Below are 23211 nucleotides of genomic sequence, written 5' to 3' on the forward strand. Positions count from 1 at the left end.
CAGTTTATACCTTCAGTAAAGGATGTGAATGCTCCTAGTCTGCTCCAGTGCTAAGCCAGATCTATCTTAGCTCAAAGTTGAGAAAGGGCTAAAAAAAAATCAGGCAGAGATGAAGCAAAGCCTTGGGAACGCTGTGAATGGGCATTGCAGCCACGGCACTGCAAAGTTTTGGGTTCCCAAATATTTGTGCAGGAATGGAAGGAGATATGCATGTGGCTCCAAAAGGTATTTGGGCTTTAAAATGCCCACACATGTCACCTGCAGCCCAAAGACCCTTCCCCTGCCATGCAACCGGGTGTGCACAGGGTGCTAGAAGTAATTCTGGATTGACAGCGCTGGAAAAGCAAACCCTCTTGTGCACATTGGTCATGGGAGAGGCTCTCTGGATGCAAAACAGCAAGGCTACATCTGTTTGAGCGTTGCCATTCAGCGCTGAAAATGGGTCAGCGCTTTGTATGTGCTGTAACCCCAATTAGATCCCTGCTCCACGCACTGGCACCAAAGGTTGAGGACAGCAGCAGGGTTTCTGAAAAACAGCCTGAAATGCTGTGTAAAGGCTGGGAAAGAGGATGATAATGTGGGGCAAAGTTTTAATTACAGCCATGCTGGTTCCAGGTAGAGAGGAAACAACTTCCACTGGGTCTGTTCAGGCTGAGCCTGACCCTCTTCCCTCCCAGCGCAGATGTGTGGGCTCCGTTAAAACAGAATAGTTTTCAGCTATATGGGGTGTAAAGGAGATAGAAGCACCATTTTGGACCTGACAGAGCTGTGAACCTGTTGCTGATGAGATACAGTGGGGTCCTGGCTCTTAGATACCCCATCTTTGCTGTTCCTCAATAGCTATTGCTTTCGGGTTGTATTTTTGTGGACAATGTTTCTTCAATACTTGTTCCTGTTGCTCTCCTCTCTGCTCCACGGATTTGTCTGCAAGCCATGGCCTCTCTCAGCCTAGAGGAAGGTCTTTTTGGGGCAAACACCATCTCTGTACAGGACCTAGCACACCAAGCTAGTGGCATGGGCTCCCTGGAGGCACTGGGATAAAGAATTGCTGTTCCATTGGTGTGATGAGCTGCTAAGCTTGTTCCTGCCCTCCAAAGCTCATCCTTGTGAGCTCTCCTTCCTCACTTCATGTGCAGGCAACTACACTGAACTTCTTTGACCTGTCCCACCACAGCAGGTGAAGAAAGACTGCAGGCATCTGTCAAAGGAAGACTATCTCTAGCACGTGACCAGGTTGACTGAAGTCTTCAAACCCCAAGGCTGAAGACTTCCTCCCTCTGGGACTTGTTCCAGCACTGTACCACCCTCTGTGAGAATATTTTCCAAGCCAAACCTCGAAGGGCTGTTTCCCCTTGTGACAGTGTCTATCACTTCTGTAGAGTTTGATTTCGTCACCTTCATAACTGTCAGACAGCATAGGCAGCAATTAGATCATCTCATAGCTTATTCTCTGTGAGACTAAACGAGCCCAGCTACCTCAAGCTTTCCTAGTAAGCTGTGTTCCCCAGGTGCCTCACCATCCTGGTTTGGTAGTTCTGCATTGGACCCCCTACACATCCTCCTTGAGCTGGGAGGCCCAAACCAGGGCATGGTGGTGCTGGTACTACCCCGCCAGTGCTGAGCAGAAGGGAAAGCAACTTCCCTTGGTCTGCTGGTGACGCTTCTCTTAATGCCACCCAGTAAGTGACTTATTCTCGGTGGAGGTACCCTCATCGGGTTGGCTCATGGAGTTGGCTCATTCAGCCTCATGTCCTCCATAACCCCAGGTCCTTCTTGGCAGGGTTATTAGCATGCTAATGTAAAGCCTCATTATTCTAGTTGAAACCACAATGCGTTGCAATACCGATTCTCTGTGTTCTTTTGGTTAAAATGGTACTTGAAACTTGAATTCATTAGGATATTCTTCGTTTCTTAACCCAGATGCGCGGGACATTGCTAAATGCTGCTGAGCAGCTGCCAGGGGTGACTTAAGAGGTAGCAGAAACCTACAGATGAACATGGCAAACCCTGCCTGCGGTTCAGACAGCATGTTTTGGGTCCAGCACTGGATGAACTTATCTCTGTAAAACCAAGCGGACCTAACTAAATTGTGGCAGTGATAGGGTTTACCTACATAAATGTGGGCATTTGGCCTTTAAACTTGTAAAGACTTAAGAAAAAAATTATAGCTCAGCATGTATCGCTTGCAGGCTTTTATCTTTTTATTGTGAGGCTGAATATGCAGTGAGGTTCTTGCCAGTGAAAGGGCTCTGTGCCTCTTAAATTTAAGTAATTTCTTCTTTTTTTTAATGTATTGCTTTGGGCATTTCCCTCTTTGGTGTCTACGCTTAATTGCATTATACTTCAGATCTCCAGGGAGCAAGCTATGTACTGCAACAAGAAAGCTCAGCGTTGGTTAATGAAGGATGTGGGAGATGTTGTAATATGTGAACCTGGCTGTGTTCCCTCTGGAGCAGGACTACAAATGCAAGTCTGTGTAGCAAGTTTTTTCTTCCTTAGTTCTGGAGAAGGCTCATCTGGTTCATAACAACCATGGAAACAGCATTTGAAAACAGTCGTTTGCACATCAAGTGAAGACCTGACGCTGTCAGAGGGACACTTAAGGGGATATCAGAGCAAAAACTTAACTGTACTGAAGCTTTTAGTGGTGACATGAGCAAAGACTTCAGAGGAGCCCTCCCATCCTTTCCCTGGCATTTCTGGCTAGGAAAGGTAGTTGACTGAGTCTATCTTGTGTCTTGCTGTGGCTTTGCCGTAATGTGCTTTAATGAATCTCAAATCCAACTCCAGGACAGTTTTCCTGGGAAACAGGTTGCTATTTAATGCCAGTGTGACGTTTGAGACCCGCAGCTGGGTGTAAAGGACAGTGCCTTTTGTTGTGCTGCTGGTGCAAATGATGGTCTGCTTCACCTGGTGCTCTTCTTCATAAAGCTTTTGATGCCCATTGGCTTCATGAAAGTAATGAGGAGAGGCAGGATGCTGAGCTGAATCTGCTCTCTGAAATACAGGGTTGGAAAACCTGATAACTGAGAGTGAGGAGGATACCTGGGTAAATAAAGGAGAGGAAGGAAGAAAAACCAGCTTCAGCAGGAAGGTGGAGCCTACCTCTTTGCCTGTTGGCTGGAAAGGTGGGGGAAGAACACAGCAATCCCATCAGCTAAAGCAGGGTGTGAACGTGGGTTTTTCTGTTTTTAGAGAAGTGCTGTGGCCACTAGACTATCGGAAAAACACGTGGCTTCTATGCTTTTGAGTTGCTAAGCCTTGATGAGATGAGAGCTGTTCTGCATATGCGCAGTGAAACTGTGGGGGATTCACTGGTGAGTGATGGCGTAGAGGGACCAAAGCTCTTTGGATATATGCGCTCTGGAGATATACCTGCAGGCTGTCATCTGTGCCTCAGTATTGCTCTAAACTTGCTTCATTCCCTGCTCTGATCCTCCAGCGCATCAGGACATTGCTGCTGCCTCTTGCCAAGGTTGGATCACAGAGCCATTGAATGGCCCACCTCTTACTTAGAGCTTTAAGGAAAATGGAAGAACCGAGACAGGGGAACCCACTGAGCCAAAAAAAAACCCCACAGGCATCCTTCAGGCTGGGCAGAGCAGCCCTTCAGTCAGTTTAAGACGAGGACGACAGGATTGCACTTATTCTAGCCAGCCCTGTTTTGGGAAGTCCTGAGCTCAACTCCTGACAGTCTCCACTCCTGCAGGATTGGACCTTCTCTACAGCCCATTGGAATAAGAGACTGTCTCCAGTAGGTACAAGCGAGCCAATTTCTTCCATCAGCTCATCCCTCTGTGAAGAGTTTGTGCCTTGAGCATACAGCACAGCTATGCACAGCAACATACATTTCCTTCCCCTGTCCTTGATACTATCTCTATATTGTATTGGTCTATGAGAACATGGGACAGCACTGGATCTATTGTTTAGGCAAACACCACCACGTGTAGGGATACTTTTCCCTTGTTTGTAGGGAATATCTTTCTGAAAACTCAAGTTCTGGTCCTGTGTGATTCGGTGTTTCTTTTTTTCTCTAAAGTGATGTTGTTGCTGTGTTTGACATAAGTGCCTGATTCCTCTTTGCAGAGTTAATTTCCCGTGAGGGATCAAAGCACAAACACTGGGTTTTATTTGAGCGACTTGTTCTTTTTTCTGCCTCTCTCCCATCTGTACGGTGGAAATGGAAAGGTCCATTTTCTAAAGTTTTGCCTAATCCTAGTGAAGTTGCTACGGAGTTGAATCTCTTCTTAATCTGTCCTTCATGCTCATCTTTCAGGTTTCTATATAACCGAATGGGATATTGGAGTGACTGGTCCATTCCAATACTTGTAACAACTGCTGCTGGCTTTACGTACATTACAGTGTTACTGGTGAGTAGGATAAGATGCCACTTCCTAAAGGTTTGTGTGTTTGTTTTTAAAAGGGTATGAACTTCTCAGTCCATCTATGACTTGAGCAATTTCCCTTTCAGAAGTGATTTCTCTCTCCCCCTCTCGTTTAGCCTTAAGCTACCTAAAATAAATGGAAAGTGAAAAATGCGTGGTCTTTGGCCTCAGATGATCAAGAGCAAAGACAAGAGACCTTGACTCTGGTGGTGCATCTGGCCTGAGGAGAAATACAGCTTTGGTTTCCCTTAGTATGGCCCCACTCTGTATCTGCCAATCACCAGTACAAGTTGTTTCCCTTCATCCCAGGGTGCTGGGACCTTCATGGTGGTGCCCGTTGGGATAGTATGCCAGTACCTCGCCCCATGTAGTCAGTGCTTCCTGAGGTGCCAGGAGCTGTGTGCCATAGACCAGACTCTCCAACTCCCTGCCTCTTGGAGATCAGTCTTTTCCTCCACATCCTTGGCTTTGGAGAGGATCCGTCTGTACAGATGAGACCTAGGTGGGGTCTGCTGGACCCATCCCCCTCCCAGCCCCGCTTTCCGCCCTGGCCTGTTGGCTTATCTTTTGGGGTGGTGATGCGTTCCTGCATGTGCAAATGCTGGATGGTGGTGATGTGCCATTGTCTGACTCTTGATTTCTTCCTCCCAGATACTAGCACTATGTCACATAGCTGTGGGACAGCAAATGAACCTGCACTGGCTTCACAAGGTAAGTGGTTCTTCTCAGCTTGGAAAGGAGCAGGATCTCAATAAAACAGGAATCGAAGGAGCGGGTGGTGTATGTGGCACTTGCTTTCATGGTGTTTTTGGGAAGCGCGTAAACTTTAGATGTCTGTGGTGCATGCGTTGTCCTCCCAGAGGACTGAGCAAATTGCACAATAGGGGAAGTCAAAGCCTGGGACAATACCTTTGCTCCATGGCTGGTTTTTGGAGATTGAGAAATACTGTCTTTGGAGCAGCTTGGCTTTGGTCTTAGCTTTGTTCTTGGCTTAGTGTGGTAGTCCATTATGAACCTCTCTGGTGCTCCTTTCTGTGCTGAACCCAGCCCTGGAGGAGGGGCTGAGCAGATGTGAAGCTTTTTCAGGATATGCTTGGAGGAACTGACTGTGGAAAAGCCTTGGGAGAAGAAGTAGGTGTTAAAACTGGGGGTGTGCACTGTGAAGGCTGTGGTTTGCCGGAACCCAAGGAGGTCGTGATTGGTATGTAAAGCAGTTTGAGAAAATAAGTGCTGTGAAATGTAAGAGAAGATGCAGATCTGGTGTTCGGAGCACAGAAGGGGAGAGGAAGAGGTATGTAGCAAGCTGCAGGGAGAGACAGTGCCAAAGAAAATGGCTTGGCAGGATTTAAATTGTAATTGGCAATCTGCTAATAGATAATTACGGGACCAGTCCTGAATCTGCCAATACACAGCTCCTCCTGAAATTGGTGGTTCTGCACATGACAAGGCCTTGCAGGCTCGGCCTGAACAGATGTACCACCCCTGAGGACAGGGGGAGCACAGACCTCCCCACCCTCTCTTTTGTTTCCTAGAAACTATAGAAACTGTGCTCCCTTGGGAGGAGGGGATGCAATGCAAAGGACGGGTGGGGGCTGTCTGCCTGTGGCTGGAAAATAAGTTGTCGATTCTTGGGTGTAACATATGTTTCTTCATTGGGTGAAATGGTATTTTTCAGACGTGCTCCAGGTGGCTGGTGGGTTTGGATGAGCAAGTTCAGAAGAGGAATGTGTTGGTGGAAATCAGTTAGTTCTTGCCTACGGAAACCCATCCTTCCTTTCCTTCTTCCAAAAAAGTCCACCTTTCATCACACCTCAGATGTGTTGCTCTGTCTCTCTCTTCCCTTCCCCATACCTCCCTCAGCTTTCTAAGGAGGTTTAGATAAGAGACTGGATTAAATTAATATTCTTCTCTGCAACTGTGCTGAATTACCTTCAAATATAGATTAAAGCACGTGGGCAAGGCTGGTATGTGCAAATAGCACAATTCTTTCCCATTTTCTCCTATAATCCTGCAAAAAGAGCTGAGGATTGTAAGCCAAGTTGGAGGTGCGTGGGGGAGGGTAAGAAGCAATAAATCGGAGCTGACGGGAGGAGGAAGTGATGAAATGGAGATATGCTTGTCCTGACACCTCTGTGCTGACAGGGCAGTGACATCAAGGGGAATTAGGGCTGTGCTGAAGAAACGTAGTTGACAGTCTTCTGTTGCTGCTGAGTTTGGAGTTTGGCTTTGGGGGATATAAAATGGATGAAAAGTAGATCCGATTTGGGTTGTGTGCTGGTGTTACAGTCTGGCAGGTGACCAGAGGTCTGACCAGGATGGGGGAGCAGAATGACTACCGCATGCAAGGCCCCAGGGTATAGTGCGAGTGTCCGCGTACATTGCTTTGCGCTTTAACTCAGAGTCCTTAATGAGGAAATATCTTGAAATAGTGCGGCTTGCAATTGTGGGTAGCCAGGAGGTATCTTAAACAGGCAAGTGAATCCCATCCTTCCTTGGACGTGCAGAAATTGGTTGGTTAGCAGGTGGTTTAAGTGCAGCCTCTTGTCTTGGGGACCCTCTTCAACCTGAGCAGCTGGATCTCTTGGCCCCTTCTGCTGCCCCATGTGCTTTGTTCATGTTCCCCTAAAATTGGAGGCTCAGGGTAAGCCACTGGTGTCCTACGGAGGCATCTCTTGTCGTTGGCAGGTCTGTCTGTGGGCAGCCAGGAGAGGAACAGCAGGTGGGAACTGTGGGCTGAACTAGAAAGAGAAATCCTGTCCTGATGTACAAAAGTGATTTCCGTAAACTTTGGGTATATGTTTTTTTATTTGCTTGTCCAAGCTATTAAGTAAATCTGAAATCGGTCTAGAGACACCCTGTGCGTCCCTAGATGATTCGTTCACTGCTATGTATCAGTTGGCCTTTTCTGTCCAAGTCTCCCACACAGATTTCAGATCTAGACAGTACATGAGATTGAGACACAGAGCAGCGGCATTCTTTTAATCCGGCAGGCGTGCGGTACAGCAGAGACTGAGATGCCAGATGGAGAGGCGGAGGATGGTGAACTAATTTTTGACAGACAGCCCAGATTTTAGGTCTTTACAGCTGGAGTTATTTCTATGGCAATTCTTGATGGTTTGAACTTTTTACCTTTAAAATGGAGGTGATATTTTCTTTTTGACTGCTTTGCTCAGACTTCTGAGTGCTTCCACATGGAGGAAGAGGGAGGCTGGGGGATGTGGCTGATGGACCGGGTGTTGTTCTGCCATCTCAGTTCAGCCACTGTCACCCAGAGCTGCTTCTCAAGCTGCAATACCTAGAACTGCTTTGTCAACGTGGCTTGGGTGCTGACTGCACAGTTGCCACTTCAGACACAGGTGAAGTCATGTGCATGCACAAAGTAGAGCTGAACCATCTCAGAGATCACTTAGTGATGGGGATGCACAGCCTTGCTTGCACGCATGGTCACCCTTTATTGAGCAGTGTGATGTTCGTTGTCTGTTGGGTGTGTTCAAGTTTTATCCCTGAAGAGAAGTGTTGGAGAGTCAACTTGACCGAATTCCACCAACCTCCCATAGCACTGGTGCATCACAGGCTGTTGCAGCAGGGCCAGGAGAACGTAGGATCATCTCCCGAAGTTGCCTGGCAGAACCCAATCTGTATTTAAGCTGTTTCTGATCTAGTTTGTTGGCAGGGCAAATACTGTTGGCCACTGTGTGAAGAAGGTGAGATCATCTGTGAGATGTGCCCCCCTGGGACTATTTAGCCCAGTGTCATATCTTCCGTGGTGGAAAGGGGAGGTTATGCTGGGACAGAACGCAAGCCCACCCTCTTTCCTTGTGGGTCCGAAGGCTGTAATTGTTTTAGGCTGTTTATCACATACAAAAGTTTTCTCTCCATTTCTAAATCTGTAAAACTTTTATAATAATGAGAGGCTCCAGTATGTAAATTCTCTCATATTTGTTGCAGATTGGCCTGATGACAACCTTGATAACTACCGTGGTGACCATGTCATCAATTGCACAGCTCTGGGATGACGAATGGGAGATGGTATTTATTTCACTGCAAGTAAGTTGTCTGCAAGGATGCTTCTCTCGGTGGGGAAAGGGGCCGGTGCAGCTAAAGTCATGGGCTTTGTGTCTTTCTACTGTATAAAGCCATGCCTTGATGTTTATCGCTCCCAAAAGCGAAAGCTTGGCAATGAGAAAATTTGCAGCTAAACTCCCGTGGAGTCCTTGAGGCCACTATATCACTTTGTCTCCATCTCCTGGGCTCTTTCCTTTGAACTCAAACCAGGGCCTGGCTGCAGAGTTGGAGGTGGAAAGTACTGAGGCTGGGCGTGACTCAGAGGTGTTGGGGGGAGAGGGCAATTCCTCCACTGGTTTGGATAGCAATGCTGTGGACGTTGGTGTCCAGGCCTGGAGCACCATGCTCTTCCCAGCCCTATGGGAGGAGTACTCTGGTTTGTTTTCACATTGCATGTAAATATATATCTAAAAGAGAATGCAACTTCTTAAAACAGGACTAGAACATAAAAACACTTGTGGTGTCCTGCAGGGCTATATAATTGTTAGAGGAAAATAGGTACAAACCATACATTTCTTGATAGACCTGCTCTCTCTTCCTTTTTTTCTCCCCTCTTTCTCAAAAAGGGCTCAAAAAAATATTTTGCTCATGAAAGACTTGAGAGGTTTTACTGGTGATCACTGCTGCATATTTGGGAGCATGCAAATATATAAAAATACGGGGGGGGGGGGTTGGGAGGAGCGAATAGCATTCACACAGTGACTAACATTTCTCAGAAGTGCTTCCCTTTTCCTGTTTTTTTTTTTTTTTAAGATTTAAGCAAACAATTAGAGAACAAAAACATGACTCATGTCAGACTTTGTCTCATGGTGATACACAGTCCAGTGTGTGTGCAGAATCACAGAATGGTTTGGGTCAGAAGGGACCTTCAGACCATCTAGTCCAACCACCTGCCATGGGGAGGGACATCCCCAACTCGATCAGGTCGCTCAGAGCCCCGTCCAGCCTCACCTGGGATGTGTCCAGGGATGGGGCATCGACCACCTCTCGGGGCAACCTGGGCCAGTGTCTCACCACCCTCAGCGTAAAACATTTCTCCCTTAGATCCAGTCTGAATCTCCCCTCCTTTAGTTTCAAACCATCCCCCCTTGGCCTGTCACAGCAGGCCTTGCTAAAGAGGTCGCCCCCACCCTTCCCACAGCCCCCCTTTAAGCCCTGGGAGGCCGCAATAAGGTCTCCCCGCAGCCTTCTCTTCCCCGGGCTGAACAACCCCAGCTCTCCCAGCCCGGCCTCGCAGCAGAGGGGCTCCAGCCCTCGGAGCATTTCTGTGCCCCCTCTGGCCCCGCTCCAACAGCCCCGTGTCTGTCCCGTGCTGAGGAGCCCCGAGCTGGAGGCGGCGCTGCAGGGGGGTCTCCCAGAGCGGGGCAGGGGGGCAGCACCCCCTCCCTCGCCCTGCTGCCCGCGCTGCTGGGGATGCAGCCCCGGGCACGGGTGGGGGTCTGGGCTGCGAGCGCACGTTGCCGGCTCGTGTCCAGCTTTTCACCCCCAGCACCCCCAAGCCCTTCTCGGCAGGGCTGCTCTCCATCCCCCATCCCCCAGCCTGTGTGGGTACCAGGGGTGGCCCCGGCCCAGGGGCAGGACCTTGCACTTGGCCTTGTTGACTGTGAACCTGACACGGGCCCACTTCTTGAGCTTGTCCAGGTCCCTCTGGATGGCATCTCGTCCCTCAGGTGTGCCAACTGCACCGCTCAGCTGGGTGTCTTCAGCAAACTTGCTGAGGCTGCACTCGATCCCACTGTCCCTGTCATTGATGAGAATATTAAACAGCACTGGTCCCAGTAGGGACCCCTGCGGGTCATCACTCATCACTGATCTCCACCCAGACATTGAGCAGCTGACCAGTTTTCAACTGGACCACAAAAAATGTGAAACTTGGTGGTACCAAGAGCCTTACTTGAATTTGCAGGGTGTCTAAAGAGGCCTTTTCCAAATATCTGTGTTATTGAGTGAGTTCTTCCCCAAGAAGGGGTTTAGAGCTTTCCTGTTTTGCATTCATAGTGGTCTGAGTGCCGAAGGCAATGGTAGGGTTTGGAAGAAGAGATGGTCAAATCAATGCAGGAGCCTGATGTGGGAATGGAGTGAAATCCAACTGGAAACAGCTGTTTGATGCACTATGGAGTCTGCAAGATTAATGAATTTTCAAGGTGCTGGGGGTATCTGTCATAATTTTTTCTCTCCTGTTCTTGTGTCCTGCAGGCCACAGCCCCTTTCTTGCACATAGGAGCACTTGTGGCGGTCACGGCCCTGTCGTGGTTGATAGCGGGGCAGTTCGCACGAATGGAGAAAGCCAGTGAGTACCACTTGTGCCCTTGCATGGTGATGGGGGGGCTGGTGGGGTGTTGGGTCCTCCCATTGGGAACCAGCTGGCAGGCGGCAGTGCTGGTTCCTTCCCTGGGCTCAGCAGCCTACACCTCAGCCACACTGGGGAGATGGATGCTCTTACCTGGCTGAAACTGGAGTGGGTGGTCTGGGGATGCATCCAGACCCCACGGCTGCTGCTTTGTGGCCAAAAGTGCACCAGGGTGGGAGGTAAAAGGGCTGTTGACAATGATGTAATGTATAAAAGCATCCAGATTTTCATCAATCTTCTTTAGAATATATAAATGCACCCTCTACAGCTAATGTGCAGTGTTCTTCTCTGGATCTTATAAGTACTTCTCTCTTCCCCCATCTCGTTGGCTCTTGTTCACCTGCATTTCTAGGTGGATCTGGCTCTTGAAAGCCTTCATAGACTTGTTGCTTGTGATGCAGTAGCACCCAGATGGCTCAGAGGTCTCATCCCCTGGCGGTTAGGTGCTTCCTTAAATGCATGTTGAGACATGGTCTAAGGGAGCAGCGTGGTGAAGGACATGTTGAACCCACCTCTTCTTGTGGGTGGTCCTGTCCACTGAAACAAGTTCTAGTGTGCATCTCCTCTGTCCCACCTCGTTGCCAGGGGCTCTCCCAAGCCTGAGCTGTTCCTCCAGGTTTTCTTGTGAAATAATTTGATCCTTCTGTGCCCTCAGAAGTGTTTTTCTTCAGGGCGTCCATGGATGTTCTCAGACATTTGTGCCAGCTCCAGAAAAATTATTTTAATTGGTATTTAACCTGCAGCAAAATACAAGCTCTGGAAGGATTTGGCAGCACCTGCAAAAGGCTTCCATGAAGTGGGAGTTAAGAATGAGGAAATGGTGTCTGAAGATGGAAAGATTTTGATACCCAGAGAGGCCTTTCAAAGAAAGAATTGCCCTGCTTTAATTTATAAATATGCCAATAAAGCTGTACCTGGTGGTTCTTAAATATGTCCTAGCATGTAATTAGGCTGCCAGTTGAGGGAGGATTTGTGGTTACGCCTAGAGCACAGACTGCATGTGCTCTTTCTGAATTCCTCATACTTCTTTCTCTTGCAGCTGAGTTCCCTGAAAATAACGCTTTTTTGGTTTGCTTGTTTTTAATAAGCCAGGAAGCTGTTTTCCTTCTCTCTGTCTGCTCCTGGGTTGGGCTTTGTGGGTTTGTTTTTAAGGAATAACATTCATCCCTTCTGTACCATTGGATCTCAGTTATTTTAGGGTCCTTTCACTTGTGAAATATGTCTTGCCTGGAGGGGTTTACGGACTTTTTGGTACAGGTATGTTTGACACGGTGGTGTTAAAAGGAAGAGAAGAATTGAAATCTCTGTGAGAACCTATGGTTGCTCATGATGGGAAAATACGATTTCACTCACTAATAATAATGTTTTGGAAATAACTGGTGCAGCTGCAGTCGTTGGTGCGACAATCTGTTGTCGTCACTTTTGAGGCACGTGACAATCTTCAGCAACTGGATTTTATTACTGAGCAAATTTACACTGGTTTTTTTCATTCCCGCTGTGTTACTTTTTCCAAACCTGGAGAACAGAAGTTTCTTGAATAGCTACGGTGTTTTAAAAGGTAGTAGCTTATTTTCGAAGCTTCCTTCTGAGGTCAGATGGAAAACGTTGGACTCGGAACAGCTCTGGAAGCCTTGAGTAACAAATGGCAGTGTGAGACACATGCTCCTCCAGGAGCCCAGACTACGCTGGAGTGGTCACATAGAGCAAGAGGAATGGAGAAAGAAGGTTTGCATCTTAAAAGTTGTCGTTGGTGTTGTCATGGTGTAGAAAGTGGGAGATCTGTCCTGCTTGCTTGGCTCCAGTGGTCACCAGGAGAGCTTCCTCCATACAGACCATCCAACCTCAAATTGAACAATATGTACTTTGCTTGCGTTTCGTGCATGTATTTAATTTCAGGGTCTTTGTGCGTGGTCTCTCTTCCCACGTATGAATGGCTGGCTGAGGCCTTCAGCTCCATGGGTCTGTGACCCATGCTGGGGCATCCTTTCCTTGTGCGTGCAGTCCCACAATAAAAATATTTGGAAGCCCATGCATTTCACATGGTGCTTGCCTTTAGTCTGAATCTGCGTGGTTTCATTCCTAAAGTACAGTACCAGGAAGGAAGGGACCAGATTCTTGCACAGCATGAGACTTTGCTGACAATTAGGCTGATTTTCAAAGCCTGGTTGGTGTGTGGTGTTCCTGGGGTGAGCAAGAATTGGGTCAGGATAATGTCCCGTGTCCATCTGGAGGTTTGGCTGCTGTTAATGCACAACTCCAGGGCACCAGATCTTTATGGTGCAGGATGCAGCATGAAGTCACTTAGCAAGATGCCGTTCAGTTCCTTGAATGCTCTGTGGGTGATTGACATCTCTTCCAAAGAGGCGGAAAGATTAGCTGGCAAAGTTACTAGTGTTACTTTCTGGTTTAAGGAGCATGTTTGAATGAGGCTGTTACATGCTGGAAGCAAAAGGCAGTTTGTTTATGTGTGAAACCAGATCGGTTGTGGTCAGGACCAGAGCTGGGCTGTTCTGTCCTTCCCCTAAAAAACCCCTGCCTTCTCCATCTTGCATCCATGGCAAATATTTGTTTTAAAGGGTTTTTTTGGAGCTTCTCCCCTGAGTTGCAAAGCCTTAATGAGTTTGAAAAATAAAAAAAGAATTTAATTTAATTTAATATTTAATTTAGAAATAATTAAAAGGGGAAAAAAAAAAGGCCGCCTGCCTTAATATCTGTGGTTTCAAGTGACTCCAAATAGCTCAGGAGTTCAAAGCTGCCTGTTGTTCTTTATAAGGAATATGTGTCTGGGAACAAGGGGTGGTTCTCTTGTGCTGTCAGCACCTTTTGAAAGGTTCCCAGATACTCTGGACTTTGAGAAGTCAGCGGTAGTCGGAGGCAGGTGGCAGAGGCATGGCATGGGAGGCAGGACTGCTCGTCTGGCCCCAAGTGATGCAGCCAGCACCCTTTCCCCCGCATTTGCTGGTCCTGTAATATTGCTGCTTGCAGAGACCCTGGGGAGTGCAGCACAATCACAACCCAAGGATTTATTTAAACATGTCCATCTTAACCAGTAAAACTTTATTACAAATTAAATCAGTTCTGGCTGGCACAAATCCTAATGCAGAAGCAGTAAAAGAGGCGTTACCCTGGCTGAAATGGGTGGTGTTGGTGAACCACCAATGTAAACACAAGTGACGTAAACCCCAGTGATATTAAATGCACCAGCAGAGTGCCATGCCTGACTTGTAGATATGTGCCACTGGTGATCTGTTTCTGCTGTCAGGCAGGGCAAAATTTGGTGCTTTCCCACTCAAAGGGCTGGAAACCAGCAGTGTTTTGGGCTGCATTACTGAGACTTTAAGCAATTCACGTAACTTTGTTTCCCTGATACAAAATGAAGTGAAAACCTCCCTCAGGACTCGATCAACTCAAAGAAATGTTTCAAAATTTTTTAAATAGAATGTTTTTCCCTAAACACAGAGCTCTGCTGTTGTACTACAGGCAATGACTATAGACCACTCTCTCTTCTAGAGGAAGGCAAAGGTGTCTTCACTTTGCTCATGTAGCGTGAGGAGGTAGAACCAACATTTTCACCAGCTCTTTCTCTCTCTTTCCATCTCAGCTTCTCAGATGCTCATGTTCACTGCATACCTCGCAGTTGTAGTTGCACTTTACCTCGTCCCCCTCACCATCTCGTCTCCTTGCATAATGGAGAGGAAGGCTCTGGGACCAAAGCCAGCCATTATAGGTCACCGCGGAGCACCCATGGTGAGTAGTCTCACTTCATTAGTACTGTGCGTCTGACTCTTCTGCCTGTGTAAAGGATGGTACTGGATCTGATGGTTTCCAGAGAATATATATGACAAGTACAACCTTGAGGCACCCCTCCTGGCTAGAATTGCTGTGGTGGTAAATCAGTACCTGAAGCCACAGTCAAGTCACGCCCCAGATGTCCTAGATGCCTTACAAAGAAGAGGGCAATCCTTGCCTTGCTCAGTGTGGCTTGTGCCATTGCATTTTTCCGGCTGCTAGTTCTGCTGTTTTTTGCTCTCCAGGCTTGGCCCTTGAGCTGCAGCAGTAGAAATTTGTGAATTTGTTTGAGCGTGAGTCTCAGCCTTCATGTCCTTTGCAGGACCTCACCAGCAGTGGTTAAACCCAGCTCAGAGCATGATGCCCTGAGTATGTGGCAATCTGCAAAATCAAACAAACAAGCTGTGCCAGCCCTACATGACTGCACGGTACTCCTGAATTGCAGATCATCATGAGACTGGGTGAGATGATGAAACGTACCTGTCATCTGCCTCTGGGTAGTCCTTGAAATCATAATCATATTGTCCTTTCTCCTCCAAGGCTTCTGGGCATATCCAGGCTAAAGATGGAGCACGTTGGCTTGGGCACAGCCCTGGGCTTGGATAAAGCTGTCCTGTGGTATATGGTGTCATGGTTCAGCCCCAGTCGGCAACTAAACACCACGGAGCTGCTTGCTGGAAGAGCAAAAGGGAAAAAAAAACCAAACTTGTGGGTTGAGATAAGAACAGTTTAATAATAAAAGTAAGATAATAATGATTATGATAATAATAATAATGATAATAGAGTAAAAAGGAAAAGGGAAAAAGGGAAAAACTAAAACACAAACAATACAACTGCTCACCACCTGCCAACTGACGCTGCCCATCCCCAAGCTGTGATTGCTGCCTCCCTCCCCCAGCCAGCTCCCCCCAGTTAACATACTGGCCATGACGTTACATGGTATGGAACATCCCTTTGGCCAGTTTGAATCTGCTCTCTTGGCTGTGCCCCCTCCCCTCCTGGCTGCTTGTGCCCCCGGCAGAGCATGGGAAGCTGGAATTATCCTTGACTAGTACAAGCCCTGCCCAGCAACAACCAAAACATCGGTCTGTTATCAACATTATTTTCATACTAAGCCCAGAGCACAGTGCTGCACCAGCTACAGCGAAGATGATTAACTCTGTCCCAGCTAAAACCGTGGCAATGGTCATACTGGCCTGGGTCTCTAGTTTGGGTGCTTCTGTACCTAGGTCTGTTGAATGGTTGCACCTCCATCTCTCCCTGCTGGTTGGTTGACTTCAGACAAGATAGCATACTGTAGTGTAGGCACTGGCCTTGCAAATGTTTGTTTTTTAAGGCATCCAACTAACTTTTTTGCTGACATTCAGAGCAGAAAAAAAATATCTGTATATGGGCTGTCAGAACATATTTGGCAAGCTAGAGCGTGCTTGAACTCCTCTCCAAGTTCAAGAGTGCATGCTAGGAGTTTGCTAGGTGAGATAAACACCCGTCATGACACAGAAGTATTTTACTTTAGTTCTCTCTTTTTTTAATGTTTTCTTTAAACAATCCCTTGAAATACCAGCTTAATTTGCATCACTCTAACTATATTGCCTCTGTGGGTGGTGGAATGAAGTTCTGGGCATGATAAATGCTTTTTCCTGTCCCACTGAGTTTGTACCAACCATGAAGGCCAGAAGTAGCCAAGTGAGAACCTGGACTCTGCGTGCTTCCTGCATGGCAGGAAACCACAAAACCTGTTAGGAGATTTTCTTCCTGTGGGGTTTCCAGGCCCGTGTGCCCCCCATAGTCTTCTAAAACTGCACAGCAGACAAATTCCTTCTATCTTCAGATAGTTTACATTAACCTTATCTGGAGCAAGACTCCTAGCAGAGACTTGGCCCTTTGCTTTTTTTCATGTTCTTCCTTGGAGCCAGCGAGCGCTCCTTGCAGCACGGAATAAACCTGTTTAGGAAGATGTTGCTTGCATGTTAGGGTGCAGAGGGTTGCAAGGGCTGATCAAGAGCTGGGGTGGAGAACACTCAGTGCTGTGTGTGGGACTGTGGCCCAGGTGTTGTTCTAGGGGGGTGTTTCCCTCCCCTTCACCATTCCCCAGTGCACAGAGCTGGTTGTTTGTTAGCAGCAGATGGTTTGCTCTGAAGCCCACAAGAAGCAAGACCAGAGACTAGCGAGCCCTGTTCCAACCTCCAAGCAGCAGTCTGCATATCCCATGATAAGTTGGCAGTAGGTTTATCCAACTGCTTTGCCTTTGTGTAGTGACTGTCCTCTGACTTTGCCCTTGAATGATAAAGCTGAGATGGGATAAGAAAGACGAGGACCAGAGAGAGGTGGTCAAAACTTCCTTCAGTCCTTCCAGCTATGCCCAGCTTTTCACTGTATCAAATGTCATCTTGAGTTTGAAGAGCTCCACCTACAGTGCAAGTCCTCAGGTTGTACGAAGTCATATCTGCTTGGAAACTACTGATTTTAAAGCCTTGCCAGAAGGCATTTCTGCTAATGGGGTCGTGTTTCACAAAGCTGCTTGCTAGGCTTTTGCTGTTGAGCCCAACTGTAGGTAGATTTAGTTTGGAGAACTGGCCAAGTGGAGCTGGGGAGGAGGAAATAGCCCAGCGAAGAGTCTGGAGACTGGACTGTAGGACACAGACATCATCCCTTGGGCAATGCCAAGATCAAAAGTCTGCGGGGCCTGGGAGTTTGGGACCTGAGGTGAAACTAAATCTAGTGGGACTGGAGATGATAAGTGATGCAATATTTGCCTTCAAATCTCCTGAAGCAAGACAAATGTGATTTGCTGTGCAGGCAAACATGCTCGCTGATATAGCCTGATAGCTGGTGGCTTCGCCCGTCGGGCAGGACTGTGTAATATTGCATTTCCACGTCCAGCACTTATACTAGAAAGACACAAATTACAACCGAGTGCTTTTCTGACCAAAGTCAGCAAAGATGATCCATGGGATGGCTGAAGATGCTTGTTGTCCTGAAATAAAAGATTTGTTGGGGACATGGCATATAGTATATGGGGCAAACGCTGGTGAAATTGGAGAGTTTCCCAGGAAAGCTGTAGATGTGGGCACTTCCTGAGGGATAACTGATCCATCAGTGCATGCAGCCTGCTCCTCAAACAGGGGCAATGATCCTCCTTTGCGCTCCAGAGCCTGCTTTCCTCTGTGCATGCACACACCCTGCCTCTCTTCTCTTGTCTCTTTAGGATTTTTAAGAGCAGCAAGCATAGCATCTATGTGAGTGGTCCTCAACTGCTGTCCTTGTTCTGTGGAGGAAAAGTGAAGAACAGAGGCCGTATGGCTCATATAATTTGCCTTGAAACACCGGAGGAGGGAAAACGTCCTTGCATTTCAAGTAGCGAGAGAGAATCAGAAACCATCCTGGCATCTGTACCTAGGTGAAGTGTGGATTTTTGCAGTACGGGAGAGCTACTGGTTCCACACTGGCCAACCATTTGTCTGTAGTGGTAGTGCTCCTCCAATGAATGTTCCTTTGGCATCATCCTGTTCTCCTGTGAGCTTTAATTCACTGCTAGAGAGGCTCTTCTGCACAAGTCCTCCTACCTTCCCTTGCCTAAATGCCATCCAGTCATGCCCATTTCTTGCTATGCTAAATGTCCGTTCCCAGCAGGGTGCTATCTGTAACCCCTTTCTCTCAGCAGGTGTTTAGTTAATCAGTTTCTTTTCAAAGGCTCTTAAAATGAATTATTCAGTCTCCGGATCTGTTTCTGTCCTTCTGGACTCCCATCAGGACAGCATCAGGGTTGTGGCAGCAATGTGCTTGGAATTGAGAGCTCCAGCCCTTGCTTGATGTCTTTTGGTTTGAAAGGGTCTTGTCCTGATGGATGCAGGAATTGTCTGACACCCCAAAACATGAGATGGGGTTCTCTGTAAATTTTGCATGTTCATATGTTAAACTTTTCAGATGGTTTTATGAGCAGGTGTCTGTTGTCTTTGGTCTTCCATCTTTTTTATTCTTACAGAAATCTAGTTGCATTTTTGTCTTCAATGGCAATAGACTTGGCTGTCTTCTCCACTTATGCTAAGCGTAAGCCAAAACAAGGGTAGAAGGTAAATGCCAGGACCAAACCTGAGGTAGAAACGAGGAGCTTTATCCAGTAGGACACCAACTTCTACTGCCATTTGCACCTTTAGTCTTCTCCCAAATGTCGTTCCTCAGATGGTGCTTCAAGTTGAGGCAGGTTGTCTTTGTTTTTGGGATCTGAGGAATGTGCTGTCCATAATGTTGAATACTACTTGCTTTTAGGTTGTTAGTCCTAAATATACATTCCTTATAAAAATAATTAGGCTCGTCATGATGATCTTTGATCTCAAATTGTAGGTAAATCACCCAAAGGATTAATAATAGCAAGGACTTATCTGAGCACGAGCTGTATCTGACTCCTTGGAAACCTTCATGAAGCCTGGAAACTCACCTCCTGTTACTGGGACCAAAAAGGTACCGGTTGGTCTAAAAACAACCAGGCTAGACCTGTGGAAACCATCCAAGCATGTCGGAAGCAAGAAGAGCTCTTGATTTCAGGGCTGGAGGCTACAAATAGCATTGAAATAAACACTTTTGGCAAACCGCCCGTGCAGCTGGTTTTTGGCATGCCTTAACAGCACTGAGAGAGGCTGTGCCGAAACAGCTGTCTGTGTGCCGCGAAACATGAGGCACTCCTGCCATCAAGCTCCTTCCTTCATGGCAGACGATGTCCATTGCTGAGCACAGGCACCATGCCAGGAGGAGTGTTCTTAGGCCGTGCTGAATCATTGGCTTTGCACAGCTCCAGAGTGGAAAAGTACCCGTTGCTGGGTCAAAGTGTCTTGGTGGGCACCCAACATTTACTTGCACTTAGGTTTTCTGCAGGGGAATGTTTTGCCTTGACAGTGAGTGTGTCATGCTGTTCCCAGGATAAATCCAGCAAATGTGACCTTGCACATGTTTTGTTGTTGAGATCTGAAGGTGAAGCCTCCAATATATGTTGACATTCTCACAGGGATGCTCTCTAGACTGGAGAGCTGGGCCATCACCAACCATCTCATGCATGCACACACCTATTAAAAATACAGCCAGTTAACCTGTCTGCTGGTCCGATCGATAGTAACAGTCACAATTAGCATCCTCTGTCAGACCTGGAGGAAAGCTTGCGTTCACTGAAATAAATCTACGCAAGGTTAGGCAGTCTTTCATTAAATCAAGCTTTAGCTCTTTTGTGTGCAGTACACAAAGAGGAGATGAGACCTTGTATCTAGTTATTAAAACCTTAATGGATTTTTGCTTATGAGTTTATCCTGTTCAAGGCAATACGTTTTTTCCTCTTTGTTTGTACTTTTTCACTTCCTTTCAGTCTATTTCAGCTCTTTCCAGAAATGCTAGATATGGATGCTCTCAAAAATACCTTGGATTCCTGGGAATTAAAGATACATTTATTTTATGTTTTAAACAGTATCATTATTGCTTCATAGCGACCTGGCATGATGGGACCCTCATGCCAAAGTCCAACATCCTGGCAGATCCCACACCAAGTCCCATATATGGAACTTCCAAAAGGCATATTTTTATAGAGAGGAAAACACCATTTTTCACCCTAATCATGCCTTGTGTTTTTAGTCCAATTATTGGCTTACAAAGAGATTGACCCTGGAAAGGAGAGATGAATGAGGGAAAATTAATTATATTTTTTTTTTATGCTCCTGTTTCTAAAAGGATGAGAAAACAGCCTTAAAGCTTGTCGATGAAGCAAAGATCAAATCCTTCAGTGCAGCTCAGCGCACAGTGCCAGAGGCATGCAGTGGCTGCAGTTAGTTTGGAAGAAATTCGATTCTTCTGTGCAAGCTGCTTCACTAACCTCTCCAACGTGCAAATGGTGTGGTAGTTTTGGGGTTGGTTGTTTTTTTTTAAGACCTGGCAAGGTGGCTAATTAGGGGGGGAAAATACAGTGTAGTGATTTCCACCTGTAGCAAGGCTACACTGCTCTAACTAGCAAGCTTTCATAATCTTCATTAAGGAAGGTGCAAAGCATTTGCAGTTGACTTCTAAGCAAAAATATAGTCAAAATCAGTTCATTCATGGGTAATTTTCTAGAAATTACTTGCTGTGTGTCTGTAGTAGGAAAAAAATGAATAGTAGCCTGATTTTTGCAAGGGATGAGCCTATCAAACCAAGTGCAAAGAGAAGGAACCCTGCACAGTGTCTGTCTGTGGCTTTCAGTGGATGCTGGCATGGTTTATATAGGGCAGAGTTTTTGGAGTGAAATCGTTGCTTTGTGCCTCAGGGCTTCCTTCACTTTAGCACCAGTTTCTTAAGTAATTGGTTGTGTCCATTTGCACTGGATCACTGCTAACCTAGATTTGGGTTTCAGACATAACGTGCCTGAATTTATGGTTTTTCCTCCTTGGTACAATACAAACTGGAGGGAGACAGAGAAATACAAGCAGAATGATTATGCATTTATTTAGTTCCTCCAGTTTTGCTCCAAAATCTTTTTAAAAAATATAAGCACAGATCTCATCATGTAATTTCTGTATCAGCAGCTGTCCTGCGTAGATGCATCTCTGCCCTAAACATGCTGAATTTGGGGATTCAGCTCCCTCTTGCTTGCAGGAAGGCAGAGACAGGCTGGGATGATGGAAATATCTGTTACTCAGATCCTGTCTTTTCACAAACCTCACATTGTAAGGGATATGAACTCCTGGTACCGAGACACTCTGCCTCAAAGCGGTGCCAGGGGAACCTCTATGAATAGGCAGCATCTGATTTTAGGAGATGGGGTTGAATTTGCTTTCCTGGCTTTCTGGTTGACCTTTATTGGGCTGTGTCATTGGTGTGAGTGGCTTGTTCAGTCCTGTCAAGGCTAGGATTGACCGAGAGGTTTAGAAACTGGGGAGGGCAGCTTTCTGCATTGATGATGGACTCACTTGGAGATGCAATTATTTATATCAGGGTGACTGGCTCTGGCCAGGTTAGGAGCTTACCCACCACATGCTCACAAGAAGATGACATCTTTGCCTGGAAGGCTTATAATCTACTCTTCAAAAGCTTCTAACATACAGGGAATTGAGCTGTCGAGTAATAGCACTGTGGTGTTATAGAGACTACCCAGCACATGCCGTCGTGGGGCACGGTGTTACGGAGAGCACTTCTGACATCCGTGCTGTTTGCTGCTTCAGAGCAGCCAGAGATGTTCATCCATCTGCAATGCTCTTCACTTCTAGTGGTGGTGTGATGAAGGTGACATTATAGCTCCTAAGTGTGTATTTGGATGGCTGGACCTCAAGTGACAGCCTATCCTTAGAACAGTTTTAAAATGCTGCTTCTTCTGCACAGCTGCATTTTTCAGCACAGATCTGGCCAGAGCTTTGTAAGTTTATTTAACTTGTGCTTCGGATCAAATTCCTGGGAAAGGAATGGATGTGTTTCATAGCTGAGCAGCCGCATGCAGCCCTCGTGGAGTCCAGTTAAGTTTTGCCCTTGAGGGGTGAAGTGTGGTCTGCAGGCTCTGTAGGGGCTAGAGATGAGGCAGGAGTGGGATATTCCACTCCTGAGGCTGAGATTGTCTCTCCATGGGGTTAAGCTCAGTGGCATCTGTCTCAGTGCTGGGGATGGAACAGTCCCAGTGCGCTGAGTTTTTAAAACTGAGATTTTCTTTGAGGTTTTAACTCACCACAACCTGTATTTTAGCACTGCCCCCAAGATGCATGAACATCACTGCTACCTTTACATGGCTAAACTTGTCTAGTCTGGCAAACAGAAATTCCATTCCCCAAAAGGCTGTTTTCCTATTTGGCTTTGATCTACCACCTCTGCAAGCAGTCTCAACTCTGTCTAAATTTACTTTTCCCCAGTCCAGCTGATGGATGCTCTTGCATATTGACTTGTCACCTCACATCTGTTTGGCTCAGTGTTTCCTTTGAGTGCCTGCAGCAGTGGAGGCTGGGGGTCCCCTGTCAATTATGTTAAAGCTTCCCCTGCATCTCAGACCACCTGCGTCTCAGGAGGGCTGTTGTCCAAGCAAGGTTTGACCCTGGCCCTGCAGAAACTGTGGTACACTGGAAGGAGGCAAGAAGTGTTTTAAATCTTGTTATCAAACAGCAGAGCCTGCGCCCTCTCTGGGTTAGGATTCTGCTGTGCTGGAGTTTGGTGTACAAGTAAGGCATGAGAAGACCTTGGTCATGCTGGTCCACCTCTACAGAGGCGGAACGCTGTTGCAGCCATGCTTGTTTGCCTTTGTTAGCCCTGGCTCATGCGATATGAGGTCTTCATTGTGCAGGTGGGTAACAGCAGTGTCATCCTACCCTTGTCAAAGGATTTTACATTGATTGCTTAGTGGAGGTTGTCCAACCTGCCCTTTCCAGTCTCCTTTAGCCTGGCAGATGATTTACAGGTCATCACGCTTTGCTTTTCTATTCCTTGTATGTCAGCATCCCTGGCGAGACTGGTTATAGGGGCTTGGGTTCGGTTGCTGCTTGACGTGGTGTTGCACCTTGAGCAACAGTCAACCCAACAACCCTTCCTGGCTCAGACCGCTGGTCTTGTATCACCCTTTGGTTTCTCTAGTTTGAACACTACGCCCTTTATTCCCTTGTGATTGCTGCAGTCTCTGAAAGCAAATATTGA

The 23211-nt window shown here is 47.0% G+C and overlaps 1 protein-coding gene across 3 annotated transcripts in view; it reads left to right on the forward strand.

Moving 5' to 3' along the window:
- The window catches only part of GDPD5 (glycerophosphodiester phosphodiesterase domain containing 5), a 178424-nt gene that overhangs the window by 128005 nt on the left and 27208 nt on the right, over positions 1 to 23211 (forward strand). For all 3 annotated transcript variants that reach the window (XM_075111935.1, XM_075112106.1, XM_075112024.1), the window contains exons 4-8: positions 4277 to 4370; positions 5037 to 5096; positions 8334 to 8432; positions 10647 to 10740; positions 14402 to 14547. In XM_075111935.1, the coding sequence (XP_074968036.1) occupies positions 4277 to 4370; positions 5037 to 5096; positions 8334 to 8432; positions 10647 to 10740; positions 14402 to 14547 (493 nt within the window). The remainder of the gene's footprint in view (positions 1 to 4276; positions 4371 to 5036; positions 5097 to 8333; positions 8433 to 10646; positions 10741 to 14401; positions 14548 to 23211) is intronic.

This window comes from Phalacrocorax aristotelis, chromosome 1 (genome assembly GCF_949628215.1).
Source record: "Phalacrocorax aristotelis chromosome 1, bGulAri2.1, whole genome shotgun sequence".
NCBI lineage: Eukaryota > Metazoa > Chordata > Aves > Suliformes > Phalacrocoracidae > Phalacrocorax > Phalacrocorax aristotelis.